We start from the raw sequence: 13,106 nt of genomic DNA on the forward strand, positions 1-13,106 counted from the left end.
CAGAGTCCATGGTGGAAAGAATGACATGTCCACTAGGTCTGCATACCAGGTCCTGCGTGGCCACGCAGGCACTATCAGAATCACCAATGCCCTCTCCTGTCTGATTTTGGCAATCAGTCGAGGGAGCAGAGGAAACGGTGGAAACACATAAGCCAGGTTGAAGAACCAAGGAGCTGCTAGAGCATCTATCAGCGTCGCTTCTGGGTCCCTGGACCTGGATCCGTAACAAGGAAGCTTGGCGTTCTGGCGAGATGCCATGAGATCCAGTTCTGGTTTGCCCCAACGATGAACCTATTGAGCAAACACCTCCGGATGGAGTTCCCACTCCCCCGGATGAAAAGTCTGACGACTTAGAAAATCCGCCTCCCAGTTCTCTACACCTGGGATATGGATTGCTGATAGGTGGCAAGAGTGAGACTCTGCCCAGCGAATTATCTTGGAGACTTCTAACATCGCTAGGGAACTCCTGGTTCCCCCTTGATGGTTGATGTAAGCCACAGTCGTGATGTTGTCCGACTGAAATCTGATGAACCTCAGGGTTGCTAACTGAGGCCAAGCTAGAAGAGCATTGAATATTGCTCTTAACTCCAGAATATTTATTGGGAGGAGTTTCTCCTCCTGAGTCCACGATCCCTGAGCCTTCAGGGAGTTCCAGACTGCACCCCAACCTAGAAGGCTGGCATCTGTTGTTACAATCGTCCAATCTGGTCTGCGAAAGGTCATACCCTTGGACAGGTGGACCCGAGATAACCACCAGAGAAGAGAATCTCTGGTTTCCTGATCCAGATTTAGTAGAGGGGACAAATCTGTGTAATCCCCATTCCACTGACTGAGCATGCATAATTGCAGCGGTCTGAGATGCAGGCGCGCAAATGGCACTATGTCCATTGCCACTACCATTAAGCTGATTACTTCCATACACTGAGCCACCGCAGGGCGCGGAGTGGAGTGAAGAACACGGCAAGCATTTAGAAGTTTTGATAACCTGGACTCCGTCAGGTAAATTTTCATTTCTTCAGAATCTATAAGAGGCCCTAGGAAGGAAACCCTTGTGAGAGGAGATAGAGAACTCTTTTCTTCGTTCCACCCATGCGACCTCAGAAATGCCAGAACTATCTCTGTATGAGACTTCGCAATTTGAAAGCTTGAGGCCTGTATCAGGATGTCGTCTAGATAAGGAGCCACCGCTATGCCTCGCGGTCTTAGAACAGCCAGAAGAGAGCCCAGAACCTTTGTAAAATTCTTGGGGCTGTAGCCAACCTGAAGGGAAGAGCTACAAATTGGTAATGCCTGTCTAGAAAGGCAAATCTCAGGAACCGATGATGATTCTTGTGAATCGGAATGTGAAGGTAGGCATCCTTTAAGTCCACTGTGGTCATGTACTGACCCTCTTGGATCATGGGTAAGATGGTTCGAATAGTTTCCATCTTGAATGATGGAACTCTGAGGAATTTGTTTAAGATCTTTAGATCCAAAATTGGTCTGAAGGTTCCCTCTTTTTTGGGAACCACAAACAGATTTGAATAAAAACCCTGTCCTTGTTCCGTCCACGGAACTGGATGGATCACTCCCATTACTAGGAGGTCTTGCACGCAGCGTAGGAATGCCTCTTTCTTTATCTGGTTTGCAGATAATCTTGAAAGGTGAAATCTCCCCTGTGGAGGAGAAGCTTTGAAGTCCAGAAGATATCCCTGAGATATGATCTCCAACGCCCAGGGATCCTGAACAACTCTTGCCCACGCCTGGGCGAAGAGAGAAAGTCTGCCCCCCACTAGATCCGTTGCCGGATAGGGGGCCGTTCCTTCATGCTGTCTTCATTAAAGGGTTTAGTAAAACTGAGGCTGTGGGTATTTTACATAAAATGGAAAATTCAAGAACAAGGGGTCATGAGCTCAAGCTAAAGGGTAGTAGATTCAGGAGTAATTTGAGGAAGCACTTCTTTACAGAAAGAGTGATTGATTTATGGAATAAACTTCCTCAAGAGGTAGTAGCAACAAACACTGTGGGGGACTTTAAAAATGCATGGGACAAGCATAGGGCTATCCTACGAACTAGATAAGTTTATACTGTTAGGTAAGGTGGGGCAGACTTGCTGGGCCTATGGCTCTTATCTGCCGTCAATATCTATGTTTCTATGTTTCTATGAGGCAGCAGCAGGCTTTCTGGCCTGCTTGCCCTTGTTCCAGGACTGGTTAGATTTCCAGGCCTGCTTGGATTGAGCAAAAGTTCCCTCTTGTTTTGAAGCAGAGGAAGTTGATGCTGAACCTGCCTTGAAATTTGGAAAGGCACGAAAATTAGACTGTTTGGCCCTTGATTTGGCCCTGTCCTGAGGAAGGATATGACCCTTACCTCCAGTAATGTCAGCAATAATTTCTTTCAAACCAGCCCGAATAAGGTCTGCCCCTTGAAAGGAATGTTGAGTAATTTAGACTTTGAAGTCACGTCAGCTGACCAGGATTTAAGCCATAGCGCCCTACGCGTCTGGATGGCGAATCCGGAATTCTTAGCCGTTAGTTTAGTCAAATGAACAATGGCATCAGAAACAAATGAGTTAGCTAGCTTAAGTGTTCTAAGCTTGTCAATGATTTCAGTCAATGGAGCTGTATGGATGGCCTCTTCCAGGGCCTCAAACCAGAATGCCGTCGCAGCAGTGACAGGCGCAATGCATGCAAGGGGCTGTAAAATAAAACCTTGTTGAATAAACATTTTCTTAAGGTAACCCTCTAATTTTTTATCCATTGGATCTGAAAAAGCACAACTGTCCTCAACCGGGATAGTGGTATGCTTTGCTAAAATAGAAACTGCTCCCTCCACCTTAGGGACCGTCTGCCATAAGTCCCGTGTAGTGGCGTCTATGGGAAACATTTTTCTAAATATAGGAGGGGGGGAAAACGGCACACCGGGTCTATCCCACTCCTTACTAATAATTTCTGTAAACCTTTTAGGTATTGGAAAAACATCAGTACACACCGGCACTGCATAGTATTTATCCAGTCTACACAATTTCTCTGGCACTGCAATTGTGTCACAGTCATTCAGAGCAGCTAACATCTCCCCAAGCAATACACGGAGGTTCTCAAGCTTAAATTTAAAATTAGAAATCTCAGAATCAGGTTTCCCCGAGTCAGAGATGTCAACCACAGACTGAAGCTTTCCGTCCTCAGGTTCTGCATATTGTGACGCAGTATCAGACATGGCTCTTACAGCATCTACGCGCTCTGTATCTCGTCTTACCCCAGAGCTATCGCGCTTGCCTCTTAATTCAGGCAATCTGGCTAATACCGCTGACAGGGTATTATCCATGATCGCAGCCATGTCCTGCAAAGTAATCGCTATGGGTGTCCCTGATGTACTTGGCGCCATATTAGCGTGCGTCCCTTGAGCGGGAGGCAAAGGGTCAGACACGTGGGGGGAGTTAGTCGGCATAACTTCCCCCTCAACAGAACCCTCTGGTGACAATTCTTTTATAGATAAAGACTGATCTTTACTGTTTAAGGTGAAATCAATACATTTAGTACACATTCTCCTATGGGGCTCCACCATGGCTTTTAAACATAATGAACAAGTAGTTTCCTCTGTGTCAGACATGTTTGTACAGACTAGCAATGAGACTAGCAAGCTTGGAAAACACTTTAAAATAAGTTAACAAGCAATATAAAAAACGTTACTGTGCCTTTAAGAAAAACAAATTTTGTCAAAATTTGAAATAACAGTGAAAAAAGGCAGTTACACTAACGAAATTTTTACAGTGTATGTAACAAGTTAGCAGAGCATTGCACCCACTTGCAAATGGATGATTAACCCCTTAATACCAAAAACGGAATAATAAATGAAAAAAACGTTTTTAAAACTAGTCACAACAACTGTCACAGGTCTACTGTGGTTGTTACCCTCCTCAAACACGACTTTTGAAGCCTTTTGAGCCCTTCAGAGATGTCCTGTATCATGCAGAGGGAAGCTGAGTGTCTCTGTCTGTAATTTTAGCAGTGCAGAAAAACGCTAAAATAGGCCCCTCCCACTCATATTACAACAGTGGAAAGCCTCAGGAAACTGTTTGTAGGCAAAAATCAAGCCAGCCATGTGGAAAAAAACTAGGCCCCAATAAGTTTTATCACCAAGCATATATAAAAACGATTAAACATGCCAGCAAACGTTTTATATTGCACTTTTATAAGAGTATGTATCTCTGGTAATAAGCCTGATACCAGTCGCTATTAAATCACTGTATTTAGGCTTAACTTACATTAATCCGGTATCAGCAGCATTTTTCTAGCAAATTCCATCCCTAGAAATATGTTAACTGCACATACCTTATTGCAGGATAAACTGCACGCCATTCCCCCTCTGAAGTTACCTCACTCCTCAGAATATGTGAGAACGGCAGTGGATCTTAGTTACTTCTGCTAAGATCATAGAAACCGCAGGCAGATTCTTCTTCTAATGCTGCCTGAGATAAAATAGTACACTCCGGTACCATTTAAAAATAATAAACTTTTAATTGAAGTTGAAAAACTAACTATAATACACCACTCTCCTCTTACTACCTCCATCTTTGTTGAGAGTTGCAAGAGAATGACTGGATATGGCAGTGAGGGGAGGAGCTATATAGCAGCTCTGCTGTGGGTGATCCTCTTGCAACTTCCTGTTGGGAAGGAGAATATCCCACAAGTAATGGATGATCCGTGGACTGGATACACTTAACAAGAGAAATAAATCTTATATTTAGAGTAAAATAATCAATAAATATTCATTTTCTGTCACCCATACGAAAGCACAGCATTTAAATATCTTGACATTTTTTGCCTAAAATATGAATTAAAGGGACATGAAACCCCAACATTTTCTTTTTTTGATTTAGATAGAACATACAATTTTAAACAACATTTCAATTTACTTCTGTTATCAAATTTGCTTCATTCTCTTATTATCCTTTCTTGAGGGAACAGAATTGCACTAGTGGCAGATAGCTGAACACAACTAGTTAGCCAATCACAAGAGACAAATGTCTGCAGGCACCAATCTGCAGCTAGCTCCCACTAGTGTAGGATATGTGCATATTCTTTTTCAACAAGTTATACCAAGAGAATGAAGCACATTTGAAAATAGAAGTGAATTTTAAAATGTCTAAAATTAAATACTCTATCTGAATTATGCAAGTTTAATGACTTTCCTATCCCTTTAAAAGCTATTAAAATGTATATATAAACTAATATACCAGTATCAAGGTACTCCATACCAATACTAGATGAGACCATTGAACATTAACAGGAGGTACCTATCAGCCAATGAGAATTAGCAGGAATTATCTGTCAGCCAAATAGCACAAGAAGAAAGTGCCTATTAGCCAATCAGCCTTAGTAGAAATTGACCAATGAAGAACAGATGAAAGTACACAACTGATACAGCTTAATTAGATTTAATTTAAATAGCTTCTACTTTACAATTTTTCATGCAGAAAAACAAAACAACATATTTAGATGCTGTTTGTTTTATGGATGATAAACAAATTGAGCCTACTTTTCCTTTACATTGTGGCTTTATATAACTGGATTTGACAACAAAAAAATACTTAAAAAGATATAAAAAGTGCAGAACGAAAATGCTTCAATATGTTTGAACATTTTTATTGCACTATTGCTTGTATATAACTGTGCTTAACTCATGCAAATAGATTAAACACATAAAAAGTCAGCTCCAATGAACAGTATTACTGGGAGCTAGCTAAACAGATCTGGCTAACCAATAACCAGCTAGCTTCCAGCAGTGTAAGTTATGTGCATATTCTTTTTAAATAAAGGATATCAACAAAGTAATTTTGAAAATGGAAGTGAATTTACAAGTGTCTTAAAATTACAAGCTCTATCTGATATATCTGTTATACATATAGGATATATTAGTATATATTAGAAAGCAAAGGGATACAGGAATTATACTCACCATAGCCTGGACAAAAGATGGAGTAACACCAAAAAAACAAACAAAAACATTATGGTTAATAGAATAAACTAGTGGACGAGCAGGTTTATATAACTAGTAACAAGTCACCAACAAACAGTTCTTTTGTGTCTAAGGGGCCTATTTATCAAAGCGTCAACTATGTTGAATTCGCTGGCGTCAATACGCTCACCAAACATCGTTGCCGCGAATCTGAATACGATCCCCTTATTTATCAAAACAGCTGTCAAAAACACGCGCGTCAAGTACGGTGCGAAGAGCATCGGACTGGTGTTAACTAACAGTCATCGATGTCGCGGTTATTCAGGTTTTTCTCAACTTTATTTATACCATTTCATTACTGTCCACGAACAAGCACATTTCTCTAAAGCTATATATGTGTGTGTGTTATGTCAGAAATCTTTTGCAGACATATTTACATGTCCCTAAGTTCCTTTTTTTGTTCTAAACAATGTTGTCTGTCATATCTCTGTTTATTTATACCACTATATGTATATATTGTAAATGTATTATTATTCTGAGCAGGAATAATTGTGAATATAACATGTAATCAGGGTATCATATGTATTTATTTGCAATCAATGGATATTTTAAAGGGATAGGAAAGTAAAAATTTAAGTTGCATGATTCAGATAGAGCATGTAATTTTAAAACACTTTAAAATTCACTTCTATTTTCAAATGTGCTTTGTTCTCTTGGTATCCCTTGTTGGAAAAGAATATGCACATATCCTACACTAGTGGGAGCTAGCTGCTAATTGGTGACTGCACACATTTGTCTCTTGTGATTGGCTAAATAGATGTGTTCAGCTAGCTGCCAGTAGTCCAATGCTGTTCCTTCAGCAAAGGATAACAAGAGAATGAAGCAAATTTGCTAACAGAAGTAAATTGGAAAGTTGTTTAAATTTGTATGTTCTATCCAAATCATGAAATCATATTTTGGGGTTTCCTGTCCCTTTAAGAGCAGGGCCAGTTTTCTCTCTGCACCTGTCAAACCCCTCCTGATTGCAATCTATTTTTAAAAAACACCCCTACACAGGTGTTATAAAATGGGCTGGCATATAAGATGACATTTTTAACTGAAAATGAAATTCAAGAGAAGGAAGAAATACACTGAATATAGCATGACAATAAAGAGGTGATTTTAATTTCTGCTGTATCTGAATCATGACAGTTTATAGTTAGGTGGGCTATCCCTTTGAGCTATCAGCTTAAGATTCTATTGAATCAAACATTAATTCAAATTTTAAAATCCTTGTCTAAAATATTACACTGTGTGTCCTAATGTCAGCATCAATGTTTAACTTTAATACTAATTTCACATATACATACTTTCAAAGTATAATACACAATGTAACAAATGGCACTTACAAGCTCTGATAAGTGATTAATGACACAAGTATTGAGCATTTTAATTCATCAGTGATAGTTTATAATGTATATTTGAATCAGATTGGCAGATGTCATAAATCATGTGATTATGCATATTCCAATCAAAAGTGGTGGAAAAATTCACTAGTGTGTCGGTTATTTAGGAGTTTGCTTCATAATTGGTGCGAAAAGTGTTGAGTCAAATATGACACGAAGTGGCGAGTGGGACTTGTATTACATGGCTTAAACATGGTGCAAATAGATTTTTCTAACATATAAAAAGGAAGTTTGCTATATTATGTTGTGTATTTCATTTTTATCTCTATATCTATTAGTGCAACAAGTTTGGTGCAAAACTTTGCAACAAATTTGTATAAATATTGTCCCCTTGCTTTGTAATGAGAGACAAATTTGTAGCATAATCCATAACTAGTAATGTATTTTTCATTTTTATCTCTATATCTAATAGTGCATCAAATGTGGAGCAATAATATTGTTTGATTTAGAAAGGGTATACAAATTTAATAAAGTTTCTAATTTACTTTTATTATGTAATATACTTCATTCTCTTGCAGCATCGAACATAAGCTTTCTGTGGTTTCAGACTCCCATTGACTTCTAGGGCATCCGCGACCTCAAGGGTGGCGGATTGAAAACTAGGCACGCTGAGACGGAAAAGACGCAAGCGCAAATGTAGAATTTTTGATAACTTCGTTATATATTCTTGTCTCCTGCACCCAAACTCAATGTGTTATCGTCCCCACAACCTAGACTGATGTTATAAGTCTAAATCATAGGCCAATTCAATCTCAGTGATGTTTTCCACTATGGCAACCAACCTAAATAGTTGTGGCATTGGTGAAAGATCTAAATTGTATAAAAGACTTTTCACAATAAAAATATTAAAACTGGCTGTATGTTTAATACATCTAAATAAATATTACATTAATTATTTAAATAAACTTACATGGCATTATTTCAGAGAAACAAATATCTTCATTGCATTTGGCAGATGTGATGTAGCTGAATTCACTGTGTAATAATCTAGTATTCCAATAACAGAGGCATTAGGATTCTCTGTTGACTATGGCTAGATTTACTCTTGAGGCCATGCTGCTTTTTTGCCCAGTGACATGTGCATTACATTGTATCTGGTAAACAACAGGCTATAAATATTCTGAATTTTCTGATTGGTTGCACTATGCATAGAACAAAATGTAAAACAATAAATAGTTAAAGGGACAGTAAAGTCAAAATTAAACTTTAGTGATTCAACTTTTCAATTTACTTCTATAATCAAATTTATTTTGTTCTCTTGATTACCTTTGTTTAGAGTAATCCTAGGTAGGCTGACAAGAGCTTATTAGTGTGCATGTATTTATAGTAGTCTATGGGGCCGAATTATCAAGCTCCGAATGGAGCTTGATGCCCCTGTTTCCGTGCGAGCCTTCAGGCTCGCCGGAAACAGAAGTTATGAAGCAGCGGTCCAAAGACCGCTGCTCCATATCTTGTCCACCTGCTCTGAGGCCCCGGGCATCAATCCGCCTGATCATATACGATTGTGCTGATTAATACCCCCTGCTAGCGGGGCGGCATTGCACAAGCAGTTCTGGTGAACTGCTTGTGTAATGATAAATGATGACAGCATATGCTGTCGGCATTTATCGATGTGCAGCGGACATGATACGCTACATCGTATCATGTCCGCTCGCACATTAATAAATTGGCCCCTATGGCAGCAGTGTTTGTAACTATAGATAACATTGCTATAAACAGGGTGGCAAACACTGCTTTAAGATGGCTAAAGACACGTGCTCACCTAGGATTACTCTTTAACAAAGGATACCAAGAAAACTAAGCAAAATTGATAATTTAAAGTAAATTGGCAAGTTGATTAAAAATTTGAGCTATATCCAATCTATACAAGTTTTATTTTGACTTTACTTTCCCTTTTAACATCACTTGATCAACCAAAGCAGCCCGCTCTGTATGAAGATGCCTCAATTCAGCTGACTGTACCAATATATCCATAAATCCTGTCATTTAAAGGAACATGAAACAAAACATTTTTCTTTTTCTGATTGTTCATGATTCAGAATGGGATTTTAATCAACTTTCCAATTCACTTTTTTTTTAATCCACTTTGCTTAATTCTCATGGTATCCTTTTTTTGAAGGAGCAGAGATGCACTACTGGGAGTTATCTGAAGACATCTGGTGAACCAATGAAAAGAGGCATTTTTGTGCAGCCATAAATCAGCAGCTACCTCCCAGTAATGTATTGCCGCTCATGTGCCTATCTAGATATACTTTTAAACTAAGGATACCAAGAGAATGAAGCAATTTAGATAATAGAAGCAAATTGGAAAGTTGGTTAAAGTCGCATGCTCTGTCTGAATCATGAAATGAAAATGTTGGCTTTTAAGTCCCTTTAAATCAGAGATATTAAAGTTTGAATCAGAATGCTCGTCTGTCTCCAAATTTTTTTATAGATAAAACCAGAGTTAATATGGGCAGCTCCAGGAATGAAAGCAATGAAATTTGGAAAGTATCGGAGACTCACCAAGTCGCTAACCAGCGGTATGGGCTTTCTTTTCCGAATGTCTGGCATACTATCTATGATAATGAGACCTCCAGCAGGTCTGAGAAAAGAGACACAGTTATGGGTGATGATATAGAGAGTATGCAATAGCAGAGGAGGGACAAAAAGGAAAGACGTATTGTACCTTTATAGGATGAGGGTATTCAGAGATAATCGATCATCACAAACATATACTTACCCATCCCAAAGAGACTTGGATCTATTCCCGCTCCCTCCTCCTCGTGCCTATAGAAGGAAAAGGGTGTTTTGACTTAAACAAGATATTCTTAAAGATCATTTATTATTAAACACGTCAATGGGTGGATTCTTCTTTATATTATATTTCTGCATTTTATTACTAGTTATACACACACATATATATATATATATACTGTATATTCATGTATTATTTATTTAATTAATTAAAATATTTAGGGCAATATACTGATGTAATTAAAGGAAAACAGAATTTATGTTTACCTGATAAATTACTTTCTCCAACGGTGTGTCCGGTCCACGGCGTCATCCTTACTTGTGGGATATTCTCTTCCCCAACAGGAAATGGCAAAGAGCCCAGCAAAGCTGGTCACATGATCCCTCCTAGGCTCCGCCTTCCCCAGTCATTCGACCGACGTAAAGGAGGAATATTTGCATAGGAGAAATCATATGATACCGTGGTGACTGTAGTTAAAGAAAATAAATTATCAGACCTGATTAAAAAACCAGGGCGGGCCGTGGACCGGACACACCGTTGGAGAAAGTAATTTATCAGGTAAACATAAATTCTGTTTTCTCCAACATAGGTGTGTCCGGTCCACGGCGTCATCCTTACTTGTGGGAACCAATACCAAAGCTTTAGGACACGGATGATGGGAGGGAGCAAATCAGGTCACCTAGATGGAAGGCACCACGGCTTGCAAAACCTTTCTCCCAAAAATAGCCTCAGAAGAAGCAAAAGTATCAAATTTGTAAAATTTAGTAAAAGTGTGCAGTGAAGACCAAGTCGCTGCCTTACATATCTGATCAACAGAAGCCTCGTTCTTGAAGGCCCATGTGGAAGCCACGGCCCTAGTGGAATGAGCTGTGATTCTTTCAGGAGGCTGCCGTCCGGCAGTCTCGTAAGCCAATCTGATGATGCTTTTAAGCCAAAAAGAGAGAGAGGTAGAACTTGCTTTTTGACCTCTCCTTTTACCAGAATAAACAACAAACAAGGAAGATGTTTGTCTGAAATCCTTTGTAGCATCTAAATAGAATTTTAGAGCACGAACTACATCCAAATTGTGCAACAAACGTTCCTTCTTTGAAACTGGATTCGGACACAAAGAAGGCACGACTATCTCCTGGTTAATGTTTTTGTTAGAAACAACTTTCGGAAGAAAACCAGGTTTAGTACGCAAAACCACCTTATCTGCATGGAACACCAGATAAGGAGGAGAACACTGCAGAGCAGATAACTCTGAAACTCTTCTAGCAGAAGAAATTGCAACCAAAAACAAAACTTTCCAAGATAATAACTTAATATCTACGGAATGTAAGGGTTCAAACGGAACCCCCTGAAGAACTGAAAGAACTAAATTGAGACTCCAAGGAGGAGTCAAAGGTTTGTAAACAGGCTTGATTCTAACCAGAGCCTGAACAAAAGCTTGAACATCTGGCACAGCCGCCAGCTTTTTGTGAAGTAAAACAGATAAAGCAGAAATCTGTCCCTTCAAAGAACTTGCAGATAATCCTTTCTCCAAACCTTCTTGAAGAAAGGATAGAATCTTAGGAATTTTTATCTTGTTCCATGGGAATCCTTTAGATTCACACCAACAGATATATTTTTTCCATATTTTATGGTAGATTTTTCTAGTTACAGGCTTTCTGGCCTGAACAAGAGTATCAATGACAGAATCTGAGAACCCTCGCTTTGATAAAATCAAGCGTTAAATCTCCAAGCAGTCAGTTGGAGTGAGGCCAGATTCGGATGTTCGAACGGACCTTGAACAAGAAGGTCCTGTCTCAAAGGTAGCTTCCATGGTGGAGCCGATGACATATTCACCAGGTCTGCATACCAAGTCCTGCGTGGCCACGCAGGAGCTATCAAGATCACCGATGCCCTCTCCTGATTGATCCTGGCTACCAGCCTGGGGATGAGAGGAAACGGTGGGAATACATAAGCTAGGTTGAAGGTCCAAGGTGCTACTAGTGCATCTACTAGAGTCGCCTTGGGATCCCTGGATCTGGACCCGTAGCAAGGAACCTTGAAGTTCTGACGAGAGGCCATCAGATCCATGTCTGGAATGCCCCACAATTGAGTAATTTGGGCAAAGATTTCCGGATGGAGTTCCCACTCCCCCGGATGAAATGTCTGACGACTCAGAAAATCCGCTTCCCAATTTTCCACTCCTGGGATGTGGATTGCAGACAAGTGGCAGGAGTGAGTCTCCGCCCATTGAATGATTTTGGTCACTTCTTCCATCGCCAGGGAACTCCTTGTTCCCCCTTGATGGTTGATATACGCAACAGTCGTCATGTTGTCTGATTGAAACCGTATGAATTTGGCCTTTGCTAGCTGAGGCCAAGCCTTGAGAGCATTGAATATCGCTCTCAGTTCCAGAATATTTATCGGGAGAAGAGATTCTTCCCGAGACCAAAGGCCCTGAGCTTTCAGGAGTTCCCAGACCGCGCCCCAGCCCACCAGACTGGCGTCGGTCGTGACAATGACCCACTCTGGTCTGCGGAAGCTCATCCCCTGTGACAGGTTGTCCAGGGTCAGCCACCAACGGAGTGAATCTCTGGTCCTCTGATCTACTTGTATCGTCGGAGACAAGTCTGTATAATCCCCATTCCACTGACTGAGCATGCACAGTTGTAATGGTCTCAGATGAATTCGCGCAAAAGGAACTATGTCCATTGCCGCGACCATCAAACCTATTACTTCCATGCACTGCGCTATGGAAGGAAGAGGAACAGAATGAAGTACTTGACAAGAGCTTAGAAGTTTTGATTTTCTGGCCTCTGTCAGAAAAATCCTCATTTCTAAGGAGTCTATTATTGTTCCCAAGAAGGGAACTCTTGTTGACGGAGATAGAGAACTTTTTTCTACGTTCACTTTCCACCCGTGAGATCTGAGAAAGGCCAGGACAATGTCCGTATGAGCCTTTGCTTGTGGTAGGGACGACGCTTGAATCAGTATGTCGTCCAAGTAAGGTACTACTG

General features: G+C 40.2%; 1 protein-coding gene across 1 annotated transcript in view; it reads right to left on the bottom strand.

Annotated features, from left to right (window-relative positions):
* The window catches only part of UNC13A (unc-13 homolog A), a 144,035-nt gene that overhangs the window by 83,992 nt on the left and 46,937 nt on the right, over positions 1-13,106 (bottom strand). The window contains exon 11 of the mRNA XM_053700106.1: positions 9,888-9,966. Within this exon, the coding sequence (XP_053556081.1) occupies positions 9,888-9,966 (79 nt within the window). The remainder of the gene's footprint in view (positions 1-9,887; positions 9,967-13,106) is intronic.

This window comes from Bombina bombina, chromosome 2 (genome assembly GCF_027579735.1).
Source record: "Bombina bombina isolate aBomBom1 chromosome 2, aBomBom1.pri, whole genome shotgun sequence".
Lineage (NCBI taxonomy): Eukaryota > Metazoa > Chordata > Amphibia > Anura > Bombinatoridae > Bombina > Bombina bombina.